Here is a 12,334-nt window from a genome sequence, read left to right on the forward strand (position 1 = left end):
AAAATGTACTCTGGGTGGGAGATTTCAGTGTCCACCACCAAGAGTGGCTCGGCAGCAGCACTACTGATTGAGCTGATCAGGTCCTGACGGATACAGCTGCTAGACTGAATCTGGAGCAGCTGGTGAGAGAACCAACAAGAGGAAATAACCTAAGACTTCATCCTTGCTAATCTGCCACTGCAGATGCATCTGTCAATAACAGTATCGGTAAGAGTGACCACTATACAGTCCTTATGGAGATAAAGTCCCACCTTCACATTGAGAATAACCTCCATTGTGTTGTGTGGCACTATCACTGTGCTAAATGGGACAGACTTTGAACAGATCTAGCAACTCAAGACTGGGCATCCATGAGGCGATGTGGGCCGTCAACAGCAGTGGAATTGTACTCCAGCACAATCTGCAACCTTATGGCCCAACATATCCTCATTAAACCATTACCATCAAGCCAGTGGCTGAATCTTGGTTCAATGGAGAGTGAAGGCAGGTATGCCAAGAGCAGCACCAGGCATACCAAGAAATGAGGTGTCAGCCTGGTGAAGTTACCAGACAGGACTACTTGCATGCCAAACAATATAAACTAAGCCATTCAACTACCAACAGACCAGATCTAAGCTCTGCAGTCCTGCCACATCAAGATGTAAATGGCGGTGGACAATTAAATAACTCACTGGAGGAGGAGGCTCCACAAATATCCCAGTCCTTAATGATGGAGGAGCCCAGCACATCAGTGCAAAAGATAAGGCTGAAGCACTCGCAGCAATCTTCAGCCAGAAGTGCCGAGTGGATGTTCCATCTCGGCCTCCTCCAGTGATTCCCAACATCTCAGATGCCAGTCTCCAGCCAATTCAGTTTGCTCCACGTGATATCAAGAAATGGTTGGAGACACTGGATACAGCAAAGGCAAAGGGTCCTAACAACAATAGTACTGAAGACTTGTGCTCCAGAATTTGCCAGACTTATAGCCAAGCTCTTCCAGTCCAGTTACTGGCATCTAACTGACAATGTGGAAAATTGCCCAGGTATGTCCTGTACACAAAAATCCAATCTAGCCAATTATTCCACAGTCTACTTTTGATCATCAGTAAAGTGATGGAAGAAGTCATCAACAGTGCTATCAAGCAGCACCTGCTCAGCAATAACCTGCTCAGTGACGCCCAGTTTGGGGTCACTCAGCTTCTGACCCAGTTTGAAGGGTCATTCAGTTCCTGACCTCATTACAGCCTTGATTCAAACATATACAAAAGAGCTGAATTCCAGAGATAAGGTGAAAGTGACAGCTGTTGACATCAAGGAATGCATTCGACTGAGTGTGACATCAAGGAATGCAAGCAAAACTGGGATCAATGGTTATCAGGGGGCAAACTCTCCGCTGGTTGGAGTCATACCTCATACATAGGAAGATGGTTATGGCTTTGGACGGTCAGTCATCTCAGCTCCAGGATAGCTCTGCAGGAATCTGTCAGGTTATGTCCTAGGCCCAACAATCTTCAGTGCTTCATCAATGACCTTCCCTCTGTCATAAGATCAAAAGTGGCGATGTTCGCTGATTATTGCACAATGTTCAGCACTATTTATGACTCCTCAGATACTGAAGCAGTCCATGTTCAAATGCAACAAGGTCTGTCCAATATCCAGGCTTGGGCTGACAAGTGGCAAATAATATTTGTGCTACACAAATGCCAGGCAATGACCATCACCAACAAGACACACTCTCATTACTGCCCCTTGACATTCAATTGTTGTTACTATCACTGAATCCCACACTGTCAATATCATTAGGGTTACCATTAACTAGAAACTCAACTGGACTCGCCACATAAACACTGTGACTATATGAGCAGGTCAGAGGCTAGGAATTCTGCAGCAAAGAACTCACCTCTTGACTCCCCAAAGACTATCACCATCTATAAGGCACAAGTCAGGTGTGTATAGAATACTCCCCAGTTGCCTGGATGGGTGCAATTCCAACAACACTCAAGAAACTTGGAACCATCCAGGACAAAGCAGCCTACTTGACTGGCATCACATCTACAAACTTCCACTCCCTCCACCACCAACTCTCAGTAGCAGCAGTGTGTACTATCAACAAGATGTACTGCAGCAATTCATCAAATATCCTTCGGCAGCATCTCCAAACACACAAAGGATAAGGACAGCAGGTACATGGGAACGCCACCACCTGCAAATTCCCCTCCACGACATTCACTATCTTGACTTGGAAATATATCGCCATTCCTTCGCATTCGTTGGGTCAAAATTCTAGAATTCCCTCCCTGTGTGGGTCAACACACAGTACATGAACTGCAGCGTTTCAAGAAGGCAACTGACCTGCCCCTTCTCAAAGTCAGCTAGGAATGAGCAATAAATGCTGTCCAGCCAGCAATGCCCATGTTCCATGAATGAATAAAAAAAAAGTTACTCTGGCAACAACATTCTCTTGATGAGACACAGCTGTGTTTTGAAAGATACGCAGTTTGCTTTTCAAGCAGTTCCTCAAGGGCAGTCTCATTCTTCCTGGTCTTTAATGCTGTTCAGTGAAACAGACTTGTTTAAGAAGAATGTATGCATTTTCCTGCTCTACCTGACAGTCAGAGTTCGCAGAGAAATGGATTTATTTCCTTTCCGCTTAGAAAGGAAAACTTTTCTGCTTCAAAAGGAAAACAGAACTAGAGAGCACAGCCTTAAAATAAGGTGGGGCGGAGGGGGGGAGCTGCAGTTTAGAACGGAGTTGAGGAGGAACTTCTTCACTCGAAGGGTGGTGAATCTCTGGAATTCTCTGCCCATTGAAATGGTGGAGGCTGCCTCGTTGAATATACTTAAGTCACGGGTAGATAGATTTCTGATAGACAAGGGAATTAAGGGTTATGGGGAGAAAGCGGGAAAGTGGAACTGATCCACTTCAGATCAGCCATGATCTTATTGAATGATGGGGCAGGCTCGAAGGGCTAGATGGTCTACTCCTGCTCCTATTTCTTATGTTCTTATGATTTAAACTTCCTGTCCTGTAATCCCTTCTGGCCATTGACAAAGTGAAGGTTTTAGATTTCACTGCATTCGCACGCATCCAAGTCTTTATGCCTCATGAGGCAGTGTACGGTAGCTCCCTACCATCGACACCCCCACACTGCTCTTGCAGCCTAGTATCTGCCAAAGCTGTCACCCTCAGTATTGCCTCTCTGTTGTAGCTTCCTCCCACCCAGTTTATTACTCCCAACAAGGAAGGCACCCACTCAGGTACTGTTTGAACACAAACCCAGCATGGAGGAATCAGGAAATGATGCTTTCTTGGAGCAAGGGGCAACCCAATATGAAGGGAAGGTAAGGTCTGCAGTCCCAACCTCTTGTGTTCATGCGAGCCATCCCTAATGTGTCATACCAACAAGCCCGCACTCCATATTCCGCAGTGTAAGTGCATCCTCCTCTACATGCACTATCACTAAGGCTCCTATGTTTCTCTGTGTTTCATGTGGTCTCGTCAGGTCCAGCCTTCCTCCCCATAGTTTTCTGTCTGCCTTTCTTGTCCATGCTCTTTTTCTACCCTCTTGCCCCTTTGTCTGCCATTTTGAGCCCTTGCCTCCTCATGATTCCTTGCACAGCACTCCTTACACATTGCGCTTCTGGAATTTGGGTTGAGGACAGGAACCTGTCTGCTCTGGCAGAATGGTACGCAGCACATCAGGAGCAGTGCGACACTATAGAAGGTAGGCCTTGTTGCACTTACCTCAAACTTTCTGGCGGACTGAGGGAGCTTTGTGGATGCCACTGTGTATCAATTGGATTTCAGGCTGATGTAATTTTGTGCATGATGCAATAATAAAAAGGCCAACAGGATTCCAGCAGGCAGTTGTATTAATGAGCATTCATGAGGTACGATTAATGTAAATAGCATTCACACCACCAGCCAGTGTAAAGACTAACCCTCCATTGGGAGAATTGCAGTGCAATTTTAAGAAGTCAAGTTTCGACTTTTTGGTTTCTGCCAGATTCTCCGCATCTGTCTGCCTCCAAACCAGCAATGAGCAGAGTGGGAAAATTCCGCCCATAGTCAATGATCATTGATATACATTTGGAGGTATTCCAGTAACAGTCAATCAGTTTCAATTTCATGGTCAACAGCCATTGATATACAATAGAATTTAGATGGTGATCTTTCACATGTAACATGTGGATAACTTATCACTTTCTATTATTTCATCGAAAACCTGGAGACATTGGGTGGGATTTTCTGCCCCCCAACTCCTGGTGGCATTTTATGGGTGGTTTGCCATTGGCCACTGACGGGATCATCTAGTCCTGCCAGTGCCTACTGCATTTTGCATGGCTCGCCTGATCCTATCTGGGAAACCTGCCGAGTATGGTGGCCTTCAGGACTGGAAGAACCCGCCAATAGGAAGGGCAGGAAGATCCCACCAATAGAATCCAGAAATCCATTGACTCTACATTGTAGATCAAACTTCAAACAATGGCAAGCATGAATTCCACAAACAAGTGTTATTTGGGCATTTCCATTGAAAAGGCGGAGACCCCTCTCAACTCCAGAAGGAGAAAACAGTAAAATGGAGAAATAAGAATACTAATCCGAATAGTTTTTTTTCCCTTCTGGGCCCAGCATGATTCAATTTGGAATTTTAGAGAACCTGGTAGTCTGTATTGAAGCTGTATGACCAGCCCTCTTGGCCAATAACAGTTCATCAATGTCCACTTTTAAATAAATAAAGGCATTTCCAGAAGCTGCCATACAAGCACAGTTCATATTTAAACTTATGGATATGGCAAACATTTTATTGGGCATGACAAGGCTCTTTTTGTCTTAATTTTATTAGTATTAAAAATGTTAATTGGTTAGATTGGAGTGCACAAGTTATAACAAACACTTCTGTCATAATATGCTATTCCATAGGCCAACATTAATTTGGACATTCTTGTTGACGGATTTACTGCACAAAAGAAATAATCTTTCTGCTACTATTGTTAGAACTCACACAAATGGTTAACATTGTACACATCAGATTTTTAAATTAACATACATACTTTACATTCACTGCCAGATTTTAGTGATCAAATTACTTTAATATTGTTCTTGGAATCTTCTTGTTTAATGGAGGAAATGAGCGCCCTAAAACTTAATGTACTAATGATCCCTGAATTTGCATCTAAATTTGAATCAAATAATAGTTATGATAATTCCACACTTCGATGCAAAATATGTGACTTGAATCTGATGTTATATAGCAATAAATGTTCAGGCCAACATGGGCAACCTGTATTGCTGACTGAAAATCCCAGTTGACATGGGAACAGGGCATTATAAGCTTCCTTACATGAAAATAATTGACCTAATTTGCTGTCAACCACTTGCCAGGACCATGGCAGCTGACTGGCAAGGAGGCTATTGGCATTAAAATGATGTGCCTCCCTCCAATCCTTGAATCTTATTTATTGATGAACTTTTCTGTTCACACATGTCATTCATTAATTCTCTGTTGAGTGTGATGTCAGTGTCCCTTTAAGAAAGTTTCAGTGGTTTCTTAGCTCACAATTTTAGTGATGTCATTATTGCTGACTTGACTAGAATTGTCTTTTCTTGCTTCTTAAGTGACTTAAATGGGGTTGTCTGTGTTTATTCTGGAATTAGTTTTTACAATCCTACATTGTTAGGAGAAAAGATCATATGCTTTTGGACAGTTTCTTTCTTTCCAGTGAGTGTAAGATTTCAATTTTGTGAGTTCTGAGGCTGCAGTTTAGTTTTTAGTTTTAGCAGGGGCATCAATCAAGAAAGAAGCTGAAGTCTCTGTCTCCCTGTTCTATTTGGAAATTCTGTTTCTTATCTCATGGCAGCATTTTGCCTTCCGGAAGAAAAGTGCTGCCTTCGAAAAGACAAACCTCCAGTCAAGTGAGATTTAATCTATGCTGTATTAAGCCTATTAAAAGGGTTTTGTCTGTGAAAGGTTTTGTTTTGTTGGGACAGCTTTAATAATTAAGGGTTAATACATTATTGTGGTTGTTTTTCTTTTTTGTTTGTAATTGATAAAAGGTATTACTAATTTTCTTTCTATACATGAAACTATATTCTTAAATAAACATTGTGAGTTGTTGAATCATACCTGAAGTGAAACATATCACGCTCATCCTAGTCAAATTCAAGATATAAAACTTATGGTTCGGGCGGTCTCCATAAAGTACTTTGGAGTTTCTAACCTGACCCATTAAAAAAAGGACACCATTTTGGAAAAGACCCTCTATTAGAAGAAATCTCCATTTGACCAACCAAGGATAAGTTTTGTGTGTGCTTGAATAAAATATGAGTCATTGAGTTTTACCTATTGCATTTCTCGAGGCTGCTAAATGTTAGTTAACTACAATTTTGATAAATGTACGATATTTCATGTTATTTTCTATACTTACAAGGAATACAGCATCTTATTTTATCCAGCATTTCACTTTGACAAATGCAAATCTCTTTTCCATTGCAGGCATATCGTTTGGCTATTGAGGATCTAACTTCAGCAATAAACATTGATGATACCTGTGTCTGGAGTTATTTTAACAGAGCTGTCTGTTATCAGCAAGCAAATGATCTTCAAAAGGTACAGTTAGTAAAAAAAAGGGAATTTTCTGAGAGTGAATGGAATGTAAGTTAAACAGGCCATTATTGCAAGGAATGAGAAGATCTAATTTTATCACAGACTTTGAATTTCCAGAGCCATTTTGTCATGAAATAAAGCCAAAAATTCAAACTGATAAATAAGCTGACAATTACACACAATTATGATTTACATTCTGTGGTCTAACCACAGCTTCTTTGGTTAAGTTGAATGTGATAAGAGTGATGTGGAAAAGCATGAGTGTGACAGGGGAGGGTAGAAGGTTGAGACTCATGTTTTGAAAGTCACATGCACAATTATTTTAATGGCTCTTTTCAAGCACAGCTTTTCTGAATACAAGATCATAATAATTGTCGTCATGATTTTGGCCATGTCATGGTTTGGAGAGCACATGGTGAGAATCAATGGCCAGCATCATAGTGAGACCTATGCGAGAGCACTTGTGTAAGAGGTGCAATATCTCCTGCACAGTGACACTTGCTCTGTAGTAGTACTGGGAGAGAAGGTACGTTCTCCAAACAGGACTACCTGATAGGTGGCAGATTGGTGGCTTGAGGGGATGGCAGCTGTGTCCCAGTGCCACATACGATCCAGTTAGTGGAACACTACAAAAGAGGTGAGAAATCAGAACAGGAGACTGAGGAATCCATGCACTTTGAGGAAATCTAACACTCCTCTGATTCTTTGGACAGTCAGCCAGAAGCACCATTTGCTAGCTGAGTCCAAGCAAGGACAGCTTCCCCCACAGAGGTGCAAGTAGTGTGCAGTCATGGGGAGGGCCCTGACACGTCCCTACACAAGACTGACCATTACAATTCTCACAGCCACATAGCTAGGGAAGTGAGCAGCCTGCTCCCACCTCGTTCAAGGCAAAAAGGACAGCGCTATATAGGAATGCCTAAGAGCTAAAGGTTACAGCACTAGATGGGTTACAATGGTGTTTAGATGAATTACTTTGTGTAACATAAGATAACCGACATTTGTTAAGTGAAACGGAACCCTTTATATGTACAAAATCTTAAATGTTTCCAATATATTTACAGAATATTGGACTTTCCATGCAGTTAAACGTCTTTTAATGTCTCACCCATCACCTGGCCACTGCATTCAGTTGGCCATCATCAATCCTCATACATATTTTCTCACTGGATGCACCCAGTGCCCTTTCCTTGGTGTCTCAAGCACTTCCTTCAGCTTTTGCACTCGTGGACGTTTCCCAACATTTGAAGTGCCATAGCGTAAGAACATTTCTGGTAACTATATGTATCCTGATTCTTCCCACCCTTGGCCATGTATATGTGGGGAAAAAGGCATTTTAAGCTGCAGTTGCAGCTGCATCGACGCCTGTATATACTGAAGGTGGCAGAGTGTTGCACCATGCTCAGAATGATGATTTGTAATAGGTTGGGTGGGGAGAGGAAGAACCAAAAAAACCCACATGAAAATGCCATGGGGCCAGGAAAGCAGAGGAAAATTGTATTTGCAATAAAAAAAATCTAAGTTCAGCATTTCATAACTCAATTTGCACCTCCGCTGGCAGTGAAAATCAAGCCCATAAATTTTCCATCATGAACTCCACTTAGCCACTTCTGTAAATAGCCAGGTCTACTTTCTTCTCAGTTTAAAAGATTTTGAAAAGAACTTTTGGACTATGGTTTTTTTGCAATTAAAGTGACATATAACTTAAGGGTTTTGTTTCTATGTAAATGCAAATCCTGTAATTGCAATTTACAGTTTGTTTTAAGGAAGTGATATAAGTACTTTTTCTTACTTTTCAGACAGGCATGTTTGGCAGACAGCTGTACAGCCTTATTATGAAATATTAAATAACTAACTGTTATTACTTCATAATTTTTAAAAATTCTATTTAAAAGGGAAGAGGCGCATGTTTTATTCCGCTATAGAAATCTGGCCAGTTGTCTCCCAAAGAAAACTAAGATTTGATTTGATTTATTATTGTCACATGTATTAACATACAGTGAAAAGTATTGTTTCTTGTGCACATACAGACAAAACATACCGTTCATAGAGAAGGAACAGAGAGAGTGCAGAATGTAGTGTTACAGTCATAGCTAGGGCGTAGAGTCCATTCAAAAGTCTGACAGCAGCAGGGAAGAAGCTGTTCTTGAGTTGGTTGGTATGTGACCTCAGACTTCTGTATCTTTTTCCCTGACAGAAGAAGGTGGAAGAGTGAATGTCTAGGGTGCATGGGGTCCTTAATTATGTTGGCTGCTTTGCCCAAGCAGCAGGAAGTATAGACAGAGTCAGTGGATAAGAGACTGATTTGCGTGATGGTTTGGGCTACATTCATGAGTTTTTGTAGTTTCTTGCAGTCTTGCGCAGAGCTGGAGTCAAAGAAAGCTGTGATACAACCAGAAAGAATGTTTTCTATTGTGCATCTGTAAAAGTTGGTGAGAGTCGTAACTGACATGCCAAATTTCCTTAGTCTTCTGAGAAAGTAGAGACATTGTTGAGCTTTCTTAACTATGGTGTCGGCCAATGGGTGAGAAAACTGGAGTACTTCCCTCCTGTCTTTTGGGCGTACTTACCTGAACAAATCTCCAATACTCTGTGCATTGCAGAGTGCCTCAGAGAGATTCACGCTTCTTCCCACCCAAGAAGCTGGAAACAGGATGATGAGTGAGCCAATGCGCATGTGCCAATCTATCAGTGAGGAGATAGGCAAATGTGCACTAACCCCTCGCCCTATTGCCACCTCCTGATCGCTGGCTTCCTGTTCACTCCTGAACCCCTACCTCAATTGCTGGCCTCCCCTCTCCTGATCGCCAGCCTCCTGACCACCCCCATCCTGATCGCTGGCCTACCAGAGCACACACCGCACCCCCCTCCTCACCCCACCCCACCCCACCCCACCCCCAGCCATCCCTGATCACCACCACCTCATAGCCAGCCCCAATCCCCCCAGCTCCAATTTACCCCCCCAACCTGATTTGCCTGCCCCGAAGTGGCCTACCCTGACCCTCCCTGATGGTTCGCCCCGATCACCCACCCCAGCCCAGTGGTATGCCCTGACCCTCTCTGGCTCTGCCCAGTGGGCAGTGCCAAGGTGCATGGTGGGCAGTGCCAGGGCCTAGACTACCATCCCGGGCCCCCTAATCAAATTGAAATGCAATACTCTGGAAAAAAAAGGGCCTGGGACACTCACAACCAGCCAATTACTAGTCATGAATCCCGCTAAAGGCTCTCTTCTGTTGTCTCCCTGCCCGCTACGCTACTCGAGCATTATTTAAGCATAGCATAAGCTCCAGTGCTTAGCTAGCTTTCGGGTGATGGTGTTCCCAGATATCTGCTGCCTTTGTCCTAGATAGTAGCACTCATAGGCTTGGAAGGTGTTGTCTAAGGAGCCTTGGTGAGCCCCTGCAGTATGCCTTGTAGTTATGTGATGACACTGTGTCTTTAAGAGGTGTATTTGTACTCAAGTAAGCAAAGAACAGTAAGCACAGGAACAGACCCTAGGGCCAACCAACTCTGCACTGACACAGATCTCTACATGTTCCATAAGCTCTATTTCTTGCCTTTACATGTATCTATCCAGATGCATTGTTAGAGAATCTGCTTCCACCACTTCCTCCAGCAACACGTTCCAGGCATTCACCACCCTCTTTGAGAAACACTTGCCCCTTACATCTCTTTTAAACTTCCCCCTCTGACTTTCAACTTATGCTCCCGAGTAATTGACCCTTCGACCCTGGGAAAAAGACTCTGACTATCCACTCTATCCAAGCTTGTCATAATCTTTTAAATATCTATCAGATCCCCCCTCATCTCTCGACGCTCCAACGAAAACAGTTCAAGTTTGTTCAACCTTTCTTCGTAGTCCATATCGTCCAAACCAGGCAACATCCTGGTAAATCTCTTCTGCACCCCTTTCAATGCATCAATGTCCTTCCGTTAGTGTGGCCTCGCCAAAGTCTTATACAGCTGCAACATGATTTCTAATTCCTATACTCCACGCCCCAATCAAATAAGGCCAGCATGCCATATGTCTTCTTGACCACCTTGTCCACCGGAGTTGCCACCTTCAGGGAACTTTGGATCTGCACACCTAGATCCTTCTGTACGCTAATCAATCTAAAGGCTCTACCATTTACTGTATACTTTCCTTCTGCAGTAGACCTTCCAAATCGCATGACCTCACATGTGTCCTGGTTAAATTCCATCTGCCATCTTTTGGCTTGGGTCTCCAGCTGATTTATATCCTGCTGTATCCTCTGACAATCCTCCTCACCATCTGAAGCCTGTATCTTTGGCTAACTGATTTTGAAGGGGAGTTTATGTCCATGGGGTTATAGCTTAAATTGGAACTAATAGAGATAGCTAGCAGTTGAGAATTGTATCTTATCGTATTTAAATATTTCAATTTGTAAATGTTATTCTAATTATTTTTGTTATTAAGTTTGTTTTAATAAAAGCTTTCTAGTGCATCAATAGAATTGCACCTAGAGTTCATACTTATGCCAAAAATCAAAAATAGTTGAGGTCTAGTCTAATTTCATAATAGAGCTAGAAGTTTCTGATCTGGTCCGTAGCAGATAGTACACAAAGGAAGCGAATGTTTCTGGAAGGGATAGCAAAGTGGACTGCTTAGTCCTGGATGGTGTCAAGCTTCTTCACTGATCAAGGCAAATGGAGAGTTTCCATCACACTCCTGACTTGTGCCTTATAGATAGAACATAGAACCGTACAGTACAGAAAAAGGCCCTTTGGGCCATCGGGTCTGCACCAAGCACAATCCCACCCAGGCCCTACCCCCACGTCCCTACATATTTTACCCGCTAATCCCTCTAACCTACGCATCCCGGGACACTAAGGGGCAATTTTGGCATGGCCAATCAACCTAACCCGCACATCTTTGGACTGTGGGAGGAAACCGGAGCACCTGGAGGAAACCCACGCAGACACAAGGAGAATGTGCAAACTCCACACAGACAGTGCCCCGAGCCAGGAATCGAATCCAGGTCCCTAACCACTGTGCTACCGTGCCACCCTTGGATAGGCTTTGGGGATTCAAGGTGTGAATTACTCACTGCAAGGTTCTTTGGCTACAAGAGCAAGTTAGAGGCTCAGTATTTATATGGTTAGTCTAGTTTGGTTTTTGGTCAGTGGTAATCTCCAGGATGTTGATATTGGGATATTCAGTACAGTAAAGCCATTGAATGTCAAGGGGTGATAGTTAAATTCTCTCTTTTTGGAGATGGTCATTGGCTGGCATTTGTGTGGTGTGAATGTTAGTTGCCTCTTGTCAGCCAAGTCTGGATATTGTCCAGTTTTTGCTGTATTTCGATATGGATTGCTTCAATATCTGAGAATTGCAAATGGTGAACAATCATGCAATCAACAGCGAGCATCCCCATTTCTAACCTTATGATAGAAGGAAGGTCATTGATGAAACGGCTGAAGATGTTTGGGCTGAGGATACCTTCAGTGATGCCCTAGAGCTAAGATGATTGACCTACAACCACCACAACCATCTTCCATTGTTCTAGGTATGCACTCCAACCAGTGGAGAGTTTCCTCTGATTCCCATTGACTCCAGTTTTATTCCTTGATGCCCTTGATCAAATGCTGCCTTGATGTCAAGGGCAGTCACTCTCACCTCACTTCTGGAGAGCAATTCTTCTGTCCATTTTTGAACAAAGGCTGTAATGAGTTCAGGAGCAGAGTGACCCTGTCATAAATCGAACTGATCTTTTTAATGCTAAGCA

The 12,334-nt window shown here is 43.0% G+C and overlaps 1 protein-coding gene across 1 annotated transcript in view; it reads left to right on the forward strand.

Moving 5' to 3' along the window:
* The window catches only part of ttc6 (tetratricopeptide repeat domain 6), a 268,411-nt gene that overhangs the window by 194,740 nt on the left and 61,337 nt on the right, over nt 1-12,334 (forward strand). The window contains exon 25 of the mRNA XM_080201905.1: nt 6,477-6,590. Coding sequence (XP_080058031.1) covers nt 6,477-6,590 — 114 coding nt within the window. The remainder of the gene's footprint in view (nt 1-6,476; nt 6,591-12,334) is intronic.

The sequence above is a fragment of the Carcharhinus amblyrhynchos genome, chromosome 14, assembly GCF_965287045.1.
Source record: "Carcharhinus amblyrhynchos chromosome 14, sCarAmb.v2.hapA, whole genome shotgun sequence".
Classification (NCBI taxonomy): Eukaryota; Metazoa; Chordata; class Chondrichthyes; order Carcharhiniformes; family Carcharhinidae; genus Carcharhinus; species Carcharhinus amblyrhynchos.